We start from the raw sequence: 19,483 nt of genomic DNA, 5'->3' as shown, positions 1-19,483 counted from the left end.
GCCGACTTGGGTCCCTCCCCCTCTTCCTTGTCCTCGAGATGTTTACTATGCCAAGTGATGTTGGAGTTATGGATGTGAACTTGATGGTGTCTGCAATTTGAAAATTGAATTGATCTCGATGTCAGATGTGTAACATCTTTATAGAAAAGAGAAGATTGTGTTTAGGTGGGATTGTTCGAACAACAGGAAAAAATACTCATAATTCACCGACGTACCTCATCATGCTCACCACAACACGGTGCCGAACTACCGCACAATTCGGCGCCGCCAAGAAAGCCTTCGGTACGTTCGGTACGGTCACACAGAGGCTCACGCATCTTCCCAACACCGAAGTCTCCGAAGGGCATCACAGACGGTTCTTGGCGTTGCTGGCGTCGACATCCGATCGATCGATGGCTTACGTTGCACCGCACAATTCCAACCGTATGAGTTCGTTGCATCTTTTGAGCTGACAAAGTCATGGGTATCGTTCATCTATAACAAGCATTTCTCGTATCTACACCTCTTCCATCAGTGCCACTTGCCTTCAGACAACACTACTTGGCCCATGGCGCCTTCGTCACCGCAAACTGGTTACTCGCGGTCCCCGGTGTCCCGCTCGGGAACGCTTCCGGCGGCGGAGGTCCCGTGTGTGGGGCTCCTCCCGGCCCTCCAGCAGGCTTGAATGGCGTAAACCTGTTCGCCGCCGATGCTCCAACCCCTGCTCCCGCTCCCGCCCCCGTGGATCTTGCCCACGGCGCGGCTGTCATCGGGGGAGCCATGCACGTTCCAGGGGCCTGCGCAGGAGCTTGAGCCCAAGGCGCCGCCGTTCCCGTCACACCTCCCGGCCCCGAAGGTCTCTCCGTAGGAATACCCACACCACCAGTAACCGCAGCCGAAGCAGCCGAAGCAACCGGCTGATTCTGCATATGCACGCTCTGCACGGGTACTCCCGCCTCCGGATCCTTCTCCCACTGGAACAGACTTCCAAAGGGAAAATGTTGCACGACGGGGAACTTGCTAAGTACCTCGGCGTTGTACATCTTGATCATGCCCTTGTTGATCTTGCCCCAGCCGTCCTTGATTCCCGACACGTCGAAGAGAATGGGACTGTGTTCCCAGAAGGGACCCTTTTTGACGTCGTAGATGAAGCCAATGGCAGAGAAGTACATGTTTTCGGTGCGGTAGCGCTCGACGGCGGTGGGCTTGGTGATGTCGCTGGGCTTAGGGGCGTTAGGGACGGAGCCCTCGAGGGGTGTGGGTTCGTTGGGCGAGGAGATGGGGCGAGTGTACTGCGCTGAGCCAAAAATGTAGGGGACGAAGGAGTGGTCGTCGAGACCCCAGACGCCATGGGAGCCGGCTGGTTCAAGGGTGTAGGTTAGGATTAGACGGCGGATGACGCGAAGGTAACTGTTAAGTTCGTTAGCATCGTGATCCCTTCAAGAGAATGGGCAGCAAAGGGTGAACGTACGGCTCAACGACCCCCAACACAATCCTCCTCTCCACCTCCCCATCTTCATCATTCTCCTCTCCTTCAAAGCCACCCAGCTTCCAGAGTCCACCAAGGAACATGATAAAGCTCAACTCATGTCCAGTCCCGTAATCCAACCGCTGCGCACTCCCAAACCCACCAAGGAAGTACGCTTTCAACTCTTCCAATGGCCCCGCCACCTCCTGCTTCTGCTCATTTGTTTTCTTGTCACTGTCTCCCTCCGTCTCCGTCTCCGTTTCCGTTTCCGTCCCCTCTTCCTCCTCTTTCTTCTCACCACCACCACCAGCAGCAGCAGCAGCACCCTGCTCCCACCTCAACACCCCACGCGGCAAATACTCCCTCAACAGCCCATCCGCCCTCTCCTCCAAAAGCTTAAACCACGTCCTAAAGCTCACATTCCCAAACCTTCTCGGACCAGGATCAGGCGGCGCCTCGTCAATGATGGCTTCCACCTTCTTCAACAACCGCTGTAGCTTTTTGATTGATTCGGGCTCCTCTTGGTAATCTACCCCTTCCCCGTCCCTATACCTAGGCAAAGGGAAAGTCTTGATTTCTTCCGTCGGCTGCTGCTCATCCTTCTTTTTGCGTAGTAGCTGGAGCTTGGCCGCTAGGGCATCTGTAGGTGGTGGTGGTGGTGGTGGTGGTGGTGGTTGTTCGTTGGCTTCCTCTGTCTTTTGTTGTCGCTGTTGTTGTCCATCTTTGGTGGGCTCGGAAGTAGAAGCTGTGGTTGACTTCTTGATGATTCGCGGAACGAGGGCGTGGTTGAGCTGGAGGATCCAAACGCCAATGTCGCGGTAGGCTTTGGAGGTCAGGAAGTGCGAGACGTCGGGGCCTTCGTTGATGCGCTTGGCTGGGCGGAGGAAGCGGTGGGAGGGAAGGGCGGAGGAGTTGAGGAATTCGAGCTTGGGGAGGGGTGGGTAGGTCGTGGAGGAGGATGCCGCGGGAGGCGGGCGTTTGGACGTTGGATCCATGATAATTGTATATCGTCTTCCGGAATGGATCTGTGTCTTTGACTTGTTGTGCTTTAAGTCGACATCCGAGGTTGTAAAAGTTCAAGGGGAAGTGGAAGTTGTCAAGTAGGGGAGAAGAGCTATCGGTGGTGTCCCTTATGAGAGTTGGGCTCCGATAAGCGCTGGACCCCACTGTCGTCATAGGGGTTTTGCGGGGAGCAGCTTGGCGGGAAAGGGGCCGTCGCCGAGGCCACTCCCAGGTCCGCCGCCATGCCCGTTGCTTGCTTGCCCTGATGTACAATTCAACCGAGCCCTAGAACTACCGCTAAGGTTCTGGCGGGACCACCCTTCAATGATTTTCATTTGGGATTATCCGACGGTACATACCTCTAGGTATACATATGGGAGATGGCTTGCTACGTAGGGCGAAATAGAATGTCACGAAAGGTCACCGAGTTCATGTAATACCGAAATCATGTCTTGCATTTTGGCGAATGTAAGGTACCTCTGCCCTTCCGCTGGGTATATATGATGCAATCGATGCCACTCTATGAAAGCCAACAAATCCCCAAATATCGCTGTGCGTCTCCTTCGGCTTGTCCCATTTTTGGGCTGTTGTTTGAACCCTATTCTCTCTCCCCTTTCTTCAACCAGTCCGGTGTTGGGTTGCCCAGACTGCCCGTAGCAGTTCTACCGTTCCCGAGTGTGCCCTTGTCGTTTGCCATGTCCCTGTGCCTCTCAGTGTTTTGATACATTTCTATTAAGATATTATGTAACTGCAAAAACCATGGTATTCGAATGTGCGCCTCATTGCCAAGTCGTTACTTATCAAGTCATTTGTGCTGTTTCTAGCGCAGCTCCACTCCAGGAGCCCCTCCGAATCCAAGACCGATACCTTCCTCCGGAACATAGAGCGTGCCTAACCGCTCATCCAGCCAACGCGCCAATTCCTCCACCTGCCTCCTCATCGCCCTGACACTCGATGCCGATGGGCCCCGGGCTGCCCCCGTGGCGCTGTTCGCTGCGTTGGTGTTGCTGCTTTGGCTGGTCGATGCAGAAGGCCCCGTGTTGGTAGATGTGCTGAGAGGCGTGTTTTCCCCGGAGAGGTCCGCTTCCCTCTTTGACCTCGCCGATGTCGCTGAGGATGATGTGGGTGTCCGATGTGGTCCCGCGCGCAAGGGGAGATGATGTTGGAGACCGGGGTCGAGATGTGGTGTGGGCAGCCCCTCCCCATTCGCTTCCGTCTCCCCTGGCTGTTTCCCATTGCCGTGTCCCTCTTCACCACCCATGCATATGAACAGCATGCCGCACCTCAGCCTCCTAATCACAAACACCAGCCCGTTGTCCATTTGCACCGTGACCGCCTGTCCAGGCACTGGCCGCGCTCTTAGCCCGCCTCCTCCTGCGGCGCCCCCCCTCGTAGTCCCAACCGTGCTCTGACTCGCTGTGCTCCCTGTTGGACTCCCAATCACATGGTGGTCCCCCGCCCCATGCGCGTCTCCACCACCACCACCATATTCAGAGCCTGATGGGTGATGGAGCCCCCAAAGCGAAGCGGCCACGGCACATTGTCGCCTCAGTGCACTGGCACTCAGCCCGTTACTAGCATGGGCGAGCAGCTTCCCGGCGGGAGTGGTCAGCGCCGCCGTTCGGATATATGGCGAGAGGTTTGCGTGGAGGAAAGCGGTGACGCGCTTGCTGAGGAGCAGAGGCGGGGGAGGAGGCATCAAGTTGCTTATTGCCGTCGTAGTCGCCGAAGTGGAGTCTGGGGTCGAGGAGAACGGGGGTGGAGCGCCGGTGCCAGGGGCATTTGAAGGTGACATTGTCGGCGTAATTGAGAGCGTAGGATCGCGGTTGTGCCGCCGAGTATCGTTTCGTTTGTTCGTGTAGATGCGGACGACCTTTTGCCCGACAAAGGTGATGTTTGGGGACAAAGAGAAGCGGCGCAGAAGAGAGAGCGTGGAGTGATGGATCGTCGGTTGAGGTACCCTTATCGCTGGGTGGGTTCGTTGTGTTGTTCAATGGAGTTGGTGTCTCGCTGTTTGCGGGTCGGGGACGAACTGCCGTTGTTGGGACCGGAGGGGGGAGGGGGGGAGGATGGCCGAGGCGAGCTAGGTGCGTGAGGGTACTAGTGTAGTGTACTATGTACTAGGGCGGCAATTTCGAGCGCTTAATGAGGATTGTTTATCTATTCATCAGACTTGTGTCGTCGTCAGTGCGCCGTTTGTCCAGAGAGACGGTGTAATCGTATGATGTGTGTCGAGCAATGGTAGTGTACAAAGTCGCCTTGTTATTCCAACCCGGTCTTCACTGTCGCAACGTTGCTGCTTTCAGTTGTGGAACTGGAACAAGAAACCCGGAGTTGGAACGAACTGTCACGGTAACTTATCGATAAGATAAGAGCTTCAACTGTCCCCACAGCCTCGTTCCAGGTAGGTGTCCCTTGGTCTTCAACATGGTGCAAAATGTGTCACGATAGACGGCTCAAATTGGAAGGTACCGGTGAAGAATCGATGCTCAAATTTATCGTGACGATCTCCTGGAGACAAAAAGAGGATCAAGATACTAAAGGTCATGTTGCGATACCGGAAACAAAAAGACCAGGACCTAACTTGACGTGATAAGCTCCACTTTGACTAGGGAAAAACCGGGGCCATAAACCCAGCAGCAGATCCTGGGGAAAAAAAGTCGAACGAGAAAAAAAAAATGAAAATCATAAAACCGAAGCTGGGAACAAGAAAAAGTTTAGCTGCAACTCGTTTCGATCGAGTGACCTCCGGGTTATGAGCCCGGCGCGCTTCCGCTGCGCCATGCAGCTGTTCAAACTGTTTGATGAATGTCTGTTAACCAGTTGCCCTTCTATACTCCAATCCCATGCCTACATCTTACACCTCTTGTACGTACCCCCTTTCCATCTTCCTATCCACACCTTTGACTTCCCGTACCTCATGCCTTTCCCAAGTAACTAAACATTCATAGGCTGACTGGCCTGCTGAGCTGCCAAATTCCTCTTTGCCACAATCTCATTATTCTTCCTAAACATCATATCATCCGTCGCATCCTTGAACAGCTTTCCATCCGGCGTGGCCGTCTTCCACTCCTCGTACCCCCTCCAGCCAGCCCTATCCAGGATATCACTAGCCCTCATCTCGTCGTTTCTGTACTGCCTCAAGAGCACACCCACAAGCCCAGCTAGGCCCTTGGTGTACTTCCCGCGGGTACCATTCTTCATGAGGTGCCCAATATCCACCTCGTGATTCACGTCTTGGTAGTCGCAGTTCATATGGGTGCAAGCCTTTTTCTTTTCACCGGGCGCATTGGTCAAGAACTGGACGTGGTGACACTTGCAGAAAGGACACTCCTCCGGGACGGGTGGGAGCGGACGGCCGACCATCATGTGGTAGAGGATGGTGCCGAGGGCGTAGAGGTCGTTGCCGCGGGTGTATGGACGTCTGGACTGTTGTTTTTATTTGTCTCGTTAGCATCACTTGTTTTCCTTCCAGGCTCTAAAAAAAGTAAAGAAAAAGGAAAGACATACCACATCAACATCATATCTTTCATCCTGCCATTCCTTCCACCGGTTCCTCAACTCCTCCTCGCCCACCACTTCCCTCTCCATCGCCACCAGCGGCACCCTCTCAAACCCCTCCTCCTCATCCTGCGCCATCACTACCGCCGCACTAACATAACAATTCTCGAACCCGCCCAACTTCACCGCGCCATACGTCTCTATCCCCCTTGAATGCTGCATGTAGATATTCTCCGCCCTGACGTCTCGATGCAAAATAGGCATCCAATCCGGCTCCGTCTCCGGTGGGCCGTGAACCTTTCTCACCCTCTTGAACCCTCCAGTCACTGGATCCTTCTCAACGCTGATCACATCCCTCTTCCCTTCATGCAAGTACATCAACGCCCGCAGAACCCCCAAGCCAACATGCCAGACCAGACTCTCTGGGAGGAAGGCACCGCCCGACTTGAACTGACTTGGTTTTCCTTCTACCACTATGGTCCCCAGCTCTTCCTTTCTCGGAAACCCTCCCTTCTTTTTCGTCTTCGTCTTCGACCCCTTCGCAGCAGCAGCAGCAGCAGCAGCAGCAGCAACAACCTCATCAACCTGTCCCCAAATAATACACTCCCCCACCCCGCCTCCATAAAACTCAATCAACCCCTTTACGCTTCCCGCATCGCACCAATCCCACACCAACCACCGCTCCGTTTTGTCGACTACCTTTCTCTTCCCCATCATCATTTCCCCTTTAGCACCAAAAACTCCCAACATCATCGGCCCCACCCCATCCACCACCCCGCTCACCCACTCCCCATGCAAACTCACCAGATTCTCATGATTCAGAACCCTAGCCGCCGCTTCGGGAGCTCCTATTATTCCGGTTCCTCCCCTTCTCGTTCCTGCTCCGGCTGGTGACGCCTCGAATTGGACGGCGCCCTTCATCAACTCCCGAACTATATTCGTATCTACTGGCTGTGCAGCAGCAGGAGAAACACAAGAAGGGGGCGAGAAGGTGGAAAATTGCTTGTTGTTGTTCGCATAGGAAGGGTTGTTGAGCAAGGCAGAAGGAGAGGGAGTGCCGAGGAGGATGGCGCCGTCGGTGGAGCGGCGGATCAAAATGACCTGGCTCTGGCTTTGGCTTTGGCCATGGCCTTGGTCCTGGCCTGGGAACGCCTTCGGGGGGGAGAGCGTTTTGTGTAGGGTGTAGAGAGGGGTGGTGGAGTTGGGAGTGGTGAGGGTGCTTGGGGGTGGAGGGGGGTTGGGTGGGATGTCATTTTTTGTTGGTGAGGGCGGTAGTAACAAATGAGTTTGTGTTGACAGGTGAGGGTGGTAAGAAATGATATTAGGTTAATTGGTTGATAGTTGTCGGTTTTGGTGATGGGTACCTATGTTGGTGGTGGTATATCTGTCTGGCTGAGCTGAGGTAGTGTTGTCTGTTATGCCGAAGTGGAAGTTGAATGAACAGCTTCGAGGTCGTTGCAGAATTCTTGAAAGTCGAGGTTCTCTTATTGGAAACTGAAGATGGGGAGATTTAGAAGAGGAGAAATAAGTTTTCGTTCATTTAGTCAGTCGGTTATGGTTTCGTTCCTGATCCGGAAAAAGGGAATGTAGCTCCCTGGAATATCGGTTGCGGCAACCCCCTTTCTTTGTTCACGACGCTGCATTGCTCAGTCCGGAGTCTTGGAGACAAAGCAGTCATTGTTCATTATCCATACTTGTAAAGGGTCACAGAGGGTTGGGAGGCTCTTTGTTTCGTCAGAGCTGGGGAAAATCTTTGCGCATTGTAAGGGTTTCCAAACTTTGGAGGGATACAGCACTTTGAGAGATGGTAAATCAATCATCGACCCTGGGCCCACCGTTCGACCTTGGTCCCCCTCTCCTCCGCAATTGACCTCGCAACCGCTCTCAGCCTTTCCGCCTCATACCGAACTTCTATGATCGGCTTCCCTAAATCCTCAGCCAAGTCCTCATAGTCCATATCAGACACTTTGGGCCCAATCTTTCGTAGCTCGTCTAACAGCCACATTTTCTTTGCGTCCGACCATACAGGATAGTTAGGCTTGGACCTCGACCTTATAGTCGAGACCCTTGGCTGACTCAACGACGTCGTTGACACGCGAGACCCGGGTTGCTGCTGGTGACTTGTGGGTACCGATCTCACTGGAGCGACTACCCCGGATGAACGTGGCATTACTATAGACCTTGTTGCCTTTTGCCGTAGTTCGTCCAAGGGTCGCGACTGTGACCTCATGCGTTGTGTAGATAGGACGAATGCATCGTACTTGGCCGCACTTTTCGCAAGCTCAGCTTCACGGGCTGCCTGACGAGCTCTCTTGATTGCCTGGTCCCGAGCAAACTTGGCTTCAATTAGTTCGTGTGACGCTTGTTGCAGTGTTTTGTCCCAGGAACCGAGGAACCTTTTGAAAAGTTGCCTGTCTTCTCTCTCCTTCTTGAGCACATGCTCGTACTCGACGTCCTCATCGTCCTCATCGTCGGCAACATCGGGTGCCAGTCGCGTCTCTAGACGCGTAATCCAATCGGTAATACGAAGGAGATAGTCAACCGTGCTACTGGTAAACATACCAGATTGGGGAAAGCCACCCTCGTCAATGTCGTTGTGTCCTCCACCCACTTCACCAAGACAGTACGCACTCGACAACGCCAAAATCAACATGGGGATGCCGTTTTCGAATAAGTCTTGCCTTAATGACTGTCGAGTGACGCTATTTGGGGCCAGATGTTGCTCACACACTGAAACAATGTCCTGAATTGCCTCTATACTCTTGCTTCTCCATTTCACTACGCCTCGTAGATACTCGTTCTGCTTTGTAATAGAGGCCGCTCGGGAAGCTCGATCAGATAGCATTGTCAGCTCATGAAGTTGTTTGCAAAGGTTCTTGATCTCCGACGTAGCCGTCGGGTTTCGAACGTTGTCCCGGAAGGGTTGTACGACAGTCTTGGCCCAATCTTTGCCGAGATCTGTCCAGCCAGGGCCCATCATGATCTTTCGCAACGACATAATGCTACTGCCTCGTATTTTCACCCGGGCTGAGTTGGTCACACTTTCTGGAGTTTCGAAAAGCAGCGGATATATAGCCGGAGTAGAACGTGGCTTGGGTGGGACACGAGGGAGTCGATGGTCGGCCTCATTCTCTTTGTCTGGCTGCTCTTCATCTTCATCCACGGCCCGTACATCGTCGCCCTCCCTTTCCTCGTAGTCGCCTTCTTGATTTGGTTCTGGCTGGGCTGAGGCGGGCAATTGATTCTTTGGTCGCTTCCAAACCTCATCTAGTGGTGGAAACTCATCATCCGAATCACTATCTGATCCTCGTATCGGCATTTGCGCTCCGATCTTGATGGCGTCTGTGTCTCTTTCCCGAGTAGGTTGTGCCTCTGCCGGACTTAATGTATCTCTGGCTAGAGCTTGTATATGGTCTAAAGCGCGTTGTGATAGATGTGTCTTGGAAGCTGGCTGATGTTGCGCCATCGCCGGCAGCGGATACTTTCTAGGTCTTCCTCTGCCGCGCTTTGCGCCATTCGTGACAGGTTGCGGCTCGGTATGAGAAAGAGGAGGGTCGCGCGACTTTGTACCTCTGAACGAGTTGACCACCTCAAGCACCTGTGTATCGTCATCTTGGCCGGAATCGTCATCTTGGCCGGAACCGCCATCTGGCTTGGTTTCCTCCGCCTTGCGCTTCTTGGACGAAGAGATGTATTCGAGCGAGTTTCGTACCCTTTTTATAGGTCGGGGTGTTGGGCCGGTGAACATGTTTTGAACTCGTTTGTGGTTCAGGGTGGCTTCGTCGTCAGAGGCCTGAGCGCGATCCTCGCTTTGCGCATGCCTGGCAGTGACCATTGTTCCCGTCGTGGCAGTCCTCGACGCGCGAAGCTTCGTTGAGATGGAAGAAGAAAACGCGCTTCGGGCAGCTCCGTAGGTCCTGTCTCTGTCAGTTAGGTTTGGTGGGTTAAAGCTCTCCCCACAGCGGCCCGGGGGTGCTTTGGTGGGGGCGGGTAGGAAGTGGGGACTATGGACATGCGGAAGGTGCCGGCAACCTTATCGAAAACCACAAACCTCCCTTCCAGCCCAGAGCATGTGAGAGTGCCGCCTCCAATGTCAGGCCCGGGACGAAGGACGGAGACATGTAAACGCCCAAAGCTCGAATGAAGCAATTACACGATGGCAACCAGGGGGGTTTGAGCTGGCACCGACACTATGAACCCGGACAGTCTGGTCAAGTTTGTAACGTGTTCCCATACGCAGCGTCTACACTCAGCCAGGATGGACTCGAATCGTCCGAGTCTTTCAGTCTTGAAACACCGCTGTTTACTTATCTTTTCTTTGCTGTCAAGCTCTGTGTATCCTCCTACGGACACCTTGATGGCCCGATTCTTCAACGGTTTTTCCAAGTCTAGATGCCGCTGCAAGTCCCGCTGGCCCGTTGCTGCCGGGTCCAATCATGCCCGTCTGAATCGCTGTACCGAACGGAGCAGGTGTATGGCCAATCAATGAGAGGCTCCGGGCGGCTGTCCGCTGCCATCATCGTCATCGGAACGGGTCCCGTCGCGGTCGTCGTCATGGCCCCACTTCTACATAGTCTCTTTAACAGCGTAGCACCGCCGCCGCCAAGTGCCCAGCAAGATCCGTAACTTTCTGGCTTTTTCCCTTTGTTCACCATTGATTGATATCTTCCCCAACTTCGTTCCAACTGTCTCGCGATCGGGCAACCACCATCCGGACTAAAACAACAAGGGTATTTCCGCCTCCGTGTGAAATCGCCGCTGTCTCCTCCGAATTGCCAAAGGATACAGGCCCTGGATCCTACGACACGGCCGGCGCATATCACACTCGTAGTGTAGTGTAGTGTAGCGTCGATCCGCAAAGCCAGGAAAAAAAAAAAAAAAAAAAAAAAAAAAAAAAAAAAAAAAAAAAAACATCGGACCACTATCGCTTGCAGCGGGAGCTGGCAGAGCTTGTGACTGATCGACACGATATACCACTGCACTTTCACTGAATCTCTTCCTTATCGCCCAGCATTCTCCGAGCGTCCTTCCTCTTCTGTCTGCAGCGGCGAGATTCAACGAGGGAAAGCGCGCCAAGCCCAGTCTCACATCCAACAGCATCTTCTTGGCCCAAACACAGCCTCAGCTTCCAACCGCCAGCTTTTTTTTGATAAAAACAACCCACCCACCCCAGACAGAGTATCTCGCAGATCATCCGCAACCGACCCTGGTGTAAACTTTCGAAAATAATGTCGATAGCCCCCCGAACGGCACAACATTCTCGTGGTGCCTCCTCCCGTTCCAATGGCTTGCTAGCAGCACGCTCGCTGACGGTCGGCCTTGCTCGCGCCCTGTTCATGGGCATCTCCACCGTCACGGCTGCACCGATACATCTAGGCATTCTCCAACATGGAGCTTCCGAGGAGCCAGAAGAGGGCGGCGCCAGCCTTTGGGTCCTCTATCTGGTCTCCGCTGTTTTGGTCCTCGTTGGAGGAGCCTTTGCCGGCTTGACGATAGCGTATGTTTATTGATCCTCGCCATCTTCCTCTATCAAGTACACCGAGCTGACACAGACGCCTAGTCTGATGGGCCAAGATGGCATCTATCTCCAAGTACTCGCGAGAGACCGGACCGAACCACAACAAAAGAACGCGAAGCGAGTGTACGATCTACTACAGCGTGGCAAACATTGGGTCCTAGTTACCCTGTTGTTGTCCAATGTCATTGTCAACGAAACACTTCCCGTTGTTTTGGACCGTTGCCTTGGCGGTGGCGTTGCCGCTGTCATCGGCTCTACCGTCTTGATTGGTACGTTAATTTCCACTTGAACCTAATGCCGCTCGTCTAATATCTTGTTTCCAGTCATCTTCGGTGAGGTTATTCCTCAGTCGCTATGCGTCCGATACGGCCTTCCAATCGGTGGCTACATGGCCAAGCCCGTCCTCCTACTCATGTATTTGACCGCCCCCGTCTCGTACCCGATTGCAAAGCTCCTCGACAAGCTTCTTGGAGAAGACCATGGCACAGTCTACAAGAAGAGCGGTCTCAAGACGTTGGTCACCCTACACAAGAACCTCGGCGATGTTTCGGAACGCCTCAACCAGGATGAAGTCACCATCATCAGTGCGGTACTCGACTTGAAGGAAAAGCCGGTCGCCAGTGTCATGACTCCCATGGAGGACGTTTTTGTCATGGCAGAGGACACCGTTCTGGATGAGAAAACAATGGATATGATCTTGTCAGCCGGCTACTCGAGAATCCCCATCCATGAAACCGGAAACCCCACCAATTTTGTCGGCATGTTGCTTGTCAAGATCCTCATCACTTACGACCCCGAAGACTGCAAGAGGGTCAAGGACTTCCCCTTGGCTACTCTTCCCGAGACCCGTCCTGAAACCAGCTGTTTGGACATTGTCAACTTCTTCCAAGAGGGCAAGTCCCACATGGTTCTTGTTTCCGAATATCCCGGAGAAGATCACGGTGCCATTGGTGTGGTTACCCTTGAGGACGTTATCGAGGAATTGATTGGAGAGTAAGTCTTGGCTTGACCTTTGCTTAGTTGAAAGTGGGAAATTTTCTGACCGCACTTCAGGGAAATCATTGATGAATCGGATGTCTACATCGACGTCCACAAGGCCATTCGCCGGTTGACTCCTGCACCCAAGGCCAGAATCACACGTCGTGTCTCCGAGGATGTGCTTGGCAAGACCATGAGCAGGGGTCATGATGATGCCGCCGGTTCGAGCAAGACAAACGGTGTTGATATTCCACCGTCAAAGATTGTTGAGCCGCTTACCGGTGCGGGCAGCACTGTCTCAGAAGCGGCCCATCTCATCAACGAGCGGGATCCCAAGCAGACGACTTTCATGATGCGGAGAAGCTCTACTGGGGTCGATGGCCAGATGGTGAACACCACGGTCCCGGTTCGCACCAATCTCGAAGAACTGAGGCAGCACTTGAAACACCTAGGACCCTCCAACCCGGCTATTAACCCCAAGAGCACTCGCTCAACTACAGTAAAGATCAAACCTGGGATTGCGGGACACCTCTCCCAAGCACGTGCTGCATCAATTGCCGACTCGAGCGCCGTTGCCGAGACTTCCTACGAAGATGACGAAACCACTAGCCTCCTCAGACCTCAACAGTCGACCGCAAAGGACGGTATCCAAGCTCTGACGCAGAGCTACGGTGGTGTTAGCCCCGCTACCGCACAGCTCATCTCTCCAGCAGAGAGTGCTGTCACGGCAGTACCTATTGATATGGACAACTCGGGCGGTAATCAAGATACAGTCGACAAGTCAACACAGACGCCCACGAGGCAGCAACGGAATGCGGCCACGGATACGGCCAGCGGGTTGTCTGACCATGGATCGAACGGTAGTAGCGATAGTGTCGCCAGCATTCGCGACAACGGCCCCTTGCCCCATAGGCGTGGAATTGTTCGCAGTGGAAGTATAACAGAGAACATTATTGAGACACGAGGTGTCAGGAAGGTGGTTTTGGAAACCAACAGCTCCAACGACGAGGAGGAATACGCCATCACTGCAACCTCGCCTGGCGACGGCCGTGGCGCCAAGGTGACTGTGTCGATAGCCACGCCATCCGCCAGGTCGGAGACAGGTGATGAGACTCAGGGTCTTTTGCCGCTTACGACGGGCGATGAAGGGCACCAGTCCGGAGATAAGGAGAGTGAATCCGCCAAAACCAATAGTGGCGGACAGAGCAGTAGTCAAGGGAAGAAGAATAAGAGCAAAAAGAAGAAGCGCAAGGGCGGCAAATCTTAGGTGGATGGGCTGCTTGAGCTGATTCCTTCGGAGAATATGGAATAGTGTGAGGTAGCTACAGAAACAAACGAAGAGGGTTTTTCTCAGGATTATGTCTGGGGATAACGAGGACAATGGGTATAAGAAAAGGGAAGGATCAGCGAAATCGGCCAGGAAACGAATGAGAAGAGCGATGGCGGTCAGATGAAGCATTATGTTGTATTTTTGAGGTACAGACAATAACTGAGGATCAGGTTTCTCTTACTCCTTGTCTTTCGTTGGTGTCAGTGGCATGGAGTTTTAGCATCAAGCATGGATATTTCGGGCTGTTGCCTCTCATGGTGTTTCGTTTTAGGATCACAGGTTATCAGTATCACGATTAGGTACACACAGTATCATCACTTTGGCTTCTCAATGATACCTTTCTGGATGGAAAAACCGGTGGAGTAAAGGGGCATATTAGGTTCATACGGACACCCGTGGACGCCTGACAGCTCATCATCAACTGGTCATTCCTCCTATCCCGATTATTGTTTACTTTGGCACCGCCGCACTGCAGCATCACGGCATCGGTGCCGCCGCCGGACAGCTCCCTCCCGTCGGTCCCGTTGTAGCACAAGCTAGTACATAACTGAACGATGTGGAGAAAAGCTCCGCTGACGTCAACACCGTATTTCCAATCAAGTGGGGTCAATCCTTACCCGCTGTCAGGGAGTTGTCTAGAGCCCCTCACCGTCCCCAACGCTCACGGCAATAAGCGCTCCGATGATGGTGTTTTTAGTACAGTAGCACCACTAGAATAGCTTCATGCCTCCTTCCGTACAAGTAAATCGACACCACTGCATCCCCCCCCGCGCACGGCACTTTTCTACAGCAGATTCTCTCCTCTTCCACGTCACTTGTTGTTTGGAAGCTGAGAGATTTGTAAGAGAAAAAAAAGCTCATGAACTCAACAACACGTGCGGCACAGAGATTGAAGCTTTTTTCTAGTGCTTTGTTTAATCACAAGAAGACAACATTGTTTAGACCTAGTAAGTTCGAGACAAGGGGTAGATGGACTAATCATCACATAAAAGAGATTGGCTTGGGAGCTGACTTGGATGCGTATTATCAACAACAACAGCTTTCACAAGATCGTTTGCAAACATGGCGGCTACTACCGATGTCCAGAACTACAAATTCAACCACTCCATGTAAGTTTGGCAATTCTGGGCGATGTCATTGAGCAGAAAACAAAGAGCGATGTGCTGATATCGAGACAACAGGATCCGGGTCAAGGACCCCAAGGAGTCGGGTACGTTGGCAACAACAGCCTGTGTCTACCCTCCGGCGACACATTACTAACTGTCCGACCAGTCAAATTCTACGAATTCCTCGGCATGTCCCTCCTCAAGAAACTCTCCTTCCCCGAAGCCAAATTCGATCTCTACTTCCTCGGCTACGACGCTCCCGGTGCCGTCTCCGCGGGCGCCAACCTCTGGGACCGCGAGGGTCTGATCGAGCTAACCCACAACTACGGCACCGAGTCCGACCCCAACTACAAGATCAACAACGGCAACGTCGAACCCCACCGCGGTTTCGGTCACACCTGCATCTCCGTCGACAACCTCCAGGCCGCGTGCCAGCGCCTCGAGGACGCAGGTTACAAGTTCCAGAAGAAGTTGAGCGATGGGCGCATGAAGCACATTGCTTTTGCCCTGGACCCGGATGGATACTGGGTGGAGATTATTGGCCGCAAGCCGGTGGAGGAGACGGAGGGCGTCAAGGAGACGGACCTGAAGACTTACAGGATGAACCATACCATGTTGAGGGTCAAGGATGGGGAGAAGAGTCTCAAGTTTTACCAGGAGGTTATGGGCATGAAGCTGGTGAGGACGCATGAGGCCAAGGAGGCCGGATTCAACCTTTATTTCCTTGGGTATGGAGATGAGAAGCAGAACACGGCGGATCGCGAGGGACTGTTGGAGTTGACGTGGAACTATGGCACCGAGAAGGACGAGAACTTTTCGTACCATAACGGCAATGATCAGCCTCAAGGGTTTGGTCATATTTGTGAGTTTCCCCCTCGGCGACTGGAAGATGGGGATGGGGTGAATTGCTAACGATGAATAGGCGTGTCGGTTGATAACATCGAGGCTGCCTGCGACCGTCTGGAGGGTCTCAACGTCAACTGGAAGAAGAGACTGACGGATGGTCGCATGAAGAACGTTGCGTTCGTTCTTGATCCTGATAATTACTGGATTGAGTTGGTCCAGAATGAGCGCTTCACTGGCCAGGCTAACTTTTAAGCCGAGCTGGATGTGGTAAGGTGTTGCAGTTGCTGATAGACTAGATGTGGAATATACCAAGTCCTGCAATATCAGACTTTGTGCTCTGTTCACAGCTGTTATCTTACATGCAGTGCTGTGTGTCTTCTTTCTCCCTTCAATCTATCTGGTTTCGTTTTCAACTTCTCATTGAACACTCCTCTGAGTTCTCTCACCACTGATGCCGGGAGTTCGGACGAGAGACGCGGCGATACTCTATTTACACATCAGCTCGTCCATAACATGAGCTTCCTTGGCCACGACGAGCACTACGTCCTGTTGTGGCTTATAAGCCCTCTTCCCCCAATCGAGAATGAGTGCTTCTCTTTTCGCCACAAGTTACGCGGCATGAGAAACTGAGCGGCCATCAACCCTACTTTCACCCCTACTCTGTCTTGAAAGTTCCATCTGTCCAAATACTCACCCCAATCCCTAGTCACTTCCAACCACCTTTATCGCTTTCACCCACACAAGACGCCCTCAACCACCATACCTCCTCCCTCCTCCAGATAACCACACCAGCCGTTTCCGTCCAAATACTCATCCCCGAATGCCTCTCTCGGAAGAATATCTCACCCTCTTGCGAGTTTCTTTCTACGACGTTGTGAACTACCCGAAACCTATACTTTCAGCCATTACTAACAAACATCCAACCGCTCCGTGGAATCGAACGCCTGGACACCATATACCATACACCCAACACTTCGCCCGCACCAAATTCCCCTCAACCGTCTAGGCGGCCGTCGTTCGTTTCGAACTAACCTACTACCACGGTGCCCCCGCCTCCGCTCCCCCTAACCACCGCTCTTATTGAATGCCTTTCCTTTTTTTTCCATCTCCCCGCATATCGGCCACGACTTTACCTAACATTGTCAACGCCTCCCTCATAGTCATCGCCCACGAACGAGGAATCGCTATTGACGAGAAATTTGTCCGTCACGACAACACCTCTATGACGGGATGTAAGTGTGGTTACCTAGGCTGTGACATGGTGATGTTGTACTAGGTTTGGGGGAGAGGGGGAGTATGGCTGATCAGAAGGGGTCTTTTGATGGGTACCTAACTTCGTGATGATGGGGCGGGTACCTATAGTAAAATCAAAGTAGTTGCTTTGCGCATCTATTGGCACTTGGTGATAACTTTGTGATACGCCGATGATGTTGCTGTGACTTGTACCTCTAGGTAGATGACTTCTTTTTACTTGTATATCAGATCAAGGGATTATCATGGGACGAATATATAGCATGGAAGTTGAGGTCGTTATATGTACAGTGCTTGTTTCGCAAGATCATTCGATTCGGCTTGTGAGAATACTGAGGAGTTTCGTGACTTGTGATATGAGAGTAAGATGATACACTCGCTCAACTTTTCTAGAGCTGGTACGTAGGTGATTTTGGTCATTTTGTAGACCCAACATGCAAAGACATTTTTCTTTCTTGTCTCCTCCTTGCCCGTGTATCTACGTTCGACCCGACACCGAGTGCCCTTGAGGTTTTTTCTTTATCAGAAGTGAACTGATGATAACTTTGGAGATATGTCTTTTGGAACTTTTGTGCAGTGTTTGTTATCGATTATGAATATGCCCATATCATCCCTTCCCGTTCTTCTCCTCACCCCATCCATTCGTCCCTTCGCCCCTTCCCTCCCTTATCAACGTAATCCTCATCCCCCCCTTCTCTCTCTTTTCCCTTCCCTTCTCCTTCCTCCTCTTTCACATCCCACCCTACTTCCCCCTTACATACTTCCCCCTTACTTCCTCTGCCCCCCACCAGCACTCGCCGCCGCCGCATTTTCAGTAGTAACAATCCAAGGCACGTACTTCTGCTCCTTCAGGTACGGATCGTCCTTGCGGCCCTCGGGATTCGGTTCCGTCGCCCGGCTTTGGCAATCGTCGCACGTGTTTTCAACCGAAAAGAGAGACTGCTCGCCGCCGGCGCCGTAGCATTTGGTGCCAAAGTCCTGGCAGGGGTCGTAGCGGTAGAAACCCTTGTGGCCGCAGGCGTAAAGACAGAACCACTGTGTGCACATTTTTGAAAGTTGAAAGGGGGGTTGTGGTGTAGTTTTGGTTGTGGTGGTTGTGGTTGGAAGCTGGGCTCTAGATGGTTAGTTTGGTTTTTCTTGTAAGAGGCTTTTGGTGAGCAGCTTTGAGAAGGGGTCGAGTCATAACTGATGTGAAAAAAAAGGGATGGAAAAGGTTGAGGAGGTGAGGGGAATGATGATGTGAGAGTGAGGAGGGAGACCTCTTTTCTTTACATGCTATTCTTTGATCGAGTGGATATTTTTTTTTTTTTTTTTAATTTTTTTTTTTTTTTTTTTTTTTTTTTTTTTTTTTTTTTTTTTTTCCCTCTTTCTGACACGCCTGTTTCCGCGCTCCTCCGACATGTCAAAACCTCAAGACCCATCTCAATTCGCCCCCCGCAATGTAAACTGTTGAGGCTGTTGGTCATGCTGTTCCCTGGGCCATGAGCGCAAACCGTGGTTATCACGTTCGCGGGGTGGTTGAATGTGTGATGTGAATGTGCCCCTCTTTTCGGTCCAAACTCTATCATCAGTGCAGCGAGGGGATAGATGGACACTAGGAGAGGGCCCCCCAAGTGAGAATTCAGTAGATGGTGAAATAAATACTCACGAGTATTATTGAGTTATGATATGAGAATGAACACGCCGTGGAATCAACTCTGATCTCGGTACTGGTTCAACACTCAAATGAATTGCTGGCAAACCCAGCCGATGGTCTCGTCATACAATCGTGACCAGATATCGCCTTCTGGTTCTGATAAACCACTCAGAAGAGCACTGACGCCAGGGTTTATCTCTGAAATGTTGATACTATCGTCGTTTGAGTCCCCCAGAGGTCGAATAACGTGACAATTTTGCGGTCAAGTGTGAAAATGTCGAACGATGTAAACCGTTTCCTAGTTGACTTTGAGGTGATTGAGGCGATGGAGCTGAAATAATAGTGCCAGCTGAACGAAAACACTCCGGTTGACTACTCGAGGAACAGACTGTCTGATAACAGTAAAAGTGTTCGTCGGCGTCAATTACCTGTTCGGTCAAGGAGTTATAGAAAGAGACATCGCTCTGCACGCAGTTGTAGGCTGTGGCAGTATTGATGGACAAGGTTAGGATTTGGGAATGGAGAAAGTGGAGAGGGGAGAAAGGTGAAGGATAAACCAGACAAGGTCTTGACTCGGACCGGTGTTTATGAACCTTTCTTCTGATGTGCAAGGGTCAAGCTGGTTTCTCGCTGTGGGAACACGAACGTGCTGTCGTGAGACGCTGGATTTGGCCGTGAGGTTGGAGGTATTTATTGGGATAGACTTGACTGTTCCAAACTTGCATACGTCTCGGAGATAGGCGTGACAGGGATAGATGGAAAAGGTGAAGTTGCCTGGAAGTTTCTGTATTACACTGCTGAGCAATGTGAACTCTCTTTTCGCGCTTTTCCTTCTCATTCGTGGAAAAGAGGAGGTTTGCCTCGCCAA

The 19,483-nt window shown here is 52.3% G+C and overlaps 7 protein-coding genes and 1 non-coding gene across 8 annotated transcripts; 2 read left to right on the top strand and 6 right to left on the bottom strand.

Moving 5' to 3' along the window:
* Positions 1 to 305: 305 nt before the first annotated feature.
* On the bottom strand, positions 306 to 2,545 carry B0T23DRAFT_150608 (Phosphotyrosyl phosphate activator protein-domain-containing protein). The gene is made up of 2 exons (XM_062832530.1): positions 1,451 to 2,545; positions 306 to 1,389 (listed from the first exon to the last, which is right to left on the bottom strand). Exons 1-2 carry the CDS (start codon positions 2,440 to 2,442, stop codon positions 537 to 539), a joined length of 1,845 nt encoding a protein of 614 aa, XP_062693287.1. The 5' UTR covers positions 2,443 to 2,545; the 3' UTR covers positions 306 to 536.
* Positions 2,546 to 3,220: 675 nt separating this feature from the next.
* On the bottom strand, positions 3,221 to 4,565 carry B0T23DRAFT_150564 (uncharacterized protein). Its single transcript, XM_062832527.1, has one exon. The coding sequence runs from the start codon at positions 4,242 to 4,244 to the stop codon at positions 3,270 to 3,272; it is 975 nt and encodes a 324-aa protein (XP_062693286.1). The 5' UTR covers positions 4,245 to 4,565; the 3' UTR covers positions 3,221 to 3,269.
* A 602-nt stretch (positions 4,566 to 5,167) lies between these two features.
* Positions 5,168 to 5,239, bottom strand: B0T23DRAFT_t186. The gene has a single exon. It is a non-coding gene; the product is annotated as a tRNA-Met (tRNA).
* Positions 5,240 to 5,386: 147 nt separating this feature from the next.
* On the bottom strand, positions 5,387 to 7,192 carry B0T23DRAFT_317731 (uncharacterized protein; the record flags this gene model as incomplete). Its single annotated transcript, XM_062835019.1, has 2 exons — positions 5,387 to 5,878; positions 5,960 to 7,192. Coding segments are annotated over 2 exons (1,725 nt in total), but the record flags the coding sequence as incomplete, so codon positions are not given.
* A 292-nt stretch (positions 7,193 to 7,484) lies between these two features.
* Positions 7,485 to 10,030, bottom strand: B0T23DRAFT_150586 (uncharacterized protein). Its single transcript, XM_062832529.1, has 2 exons — positions 10,002 to 10,030; positions 7,485 to 9,867 (listed from the first exon to the last, which is right to left on the bottom strand). Exon 2 carries the CDS (start codon positions 9,783 to 9,785, stop codon positions 7,767 to 7,769), a length of 2,019 nt encoding a protein of 672 aa, XP_062693284.1. The 5' UTR covers positions 9,786 to 9,867; positions 10,002 to 10,030; the 3' UTR covers positions 7,485 to 7,766.
* Positions 10,031 to 11,286: 1,256 nt separating this feature from the next.
* B0T23DRAFT_315614 (uncharacterized protein) lies at positions 11,287 to 13,713 on the top strand (the record flags this gene model as incomplete). The annotated part of the gene is made up of 4 exons (XM_062834870.1): positions 11,287 to 11,447; positions 11,511 to 11,737; positions 11,792 to 12,461; positions 12,522 to 13,713. The coding sequence occupies 4 exons, from the start codon at positions 11,287 to 11,289 to the stop codon at positions 13,711 to 13,713; spliced, it is 2,250 nt and encodes a 749-aa protein (XP_062693283.1).
* Positions 13,714 to 14,380: 667 nt separating this feature from the next.
* On the top strand, positions 14,381 to 16,141 carry B0T23DRAFT_380584 (lactoylglutathione lyase). Its single transcript, XM_062837220.1, has 5 exons — positions 14,381 to 14,723; positions 14,816 to 14,885; positions 14,958 to 14,986; positions 15,049 to 15,744; positions 15,805 to 16,141. Exons 1-5 carry the CDS (start codon positions 14,636 to 14,638, stop codon positions 15,978 to 15,980), a joined length of 1,059 nt encoding a protein of 352 aa, XP_062693282.1. The 5' UTR covers positions 14,381 to 14,635; the 3' UTR covers positions 15,981 to 16,141.
* Positions 16,142 to 17,743: 1,602 nt separating this feature from the next.
* On the bottom strand, positions 17,744 to 18,279 carry B0T23DRAFT_380580 (uncharacterized protein). The gene has a single exon (XM_062837219.1). The coding sequence runs from the start codon at positions 18,024 to 18,026 to the stop codon at positions 17,748 to 17,750; it is 279 nt and encodes a 92-aa protein (XP_062693281.1). The 5' UTR covers positions 18,027 to 18,279; the 3' UTR covers positions 17,744 to 17,747.
* Positions 18,280 to 19,483: the final 1,204 nt, after the last annotated feature.

This window comes from Neurospora hispaniola (assembly GCF_033458365.1).
Source record: "Neurospora hispaniola strain FGSC 10403 chromosome Unknown B0T23scaffold_4, whole genome shotgun sequence".
NCBI classification, from domain to species: Eukaryota; Fungi; Ascomycota; class Sordariomycetes; order Sordariales; family Sordariaceae; genus Neurospora; species Neurospora hispaniola.
Note: the sequence above shows the minus strand (reverse complement) of the source record. Positions and strands in the feature narration are given on the sequence as shown.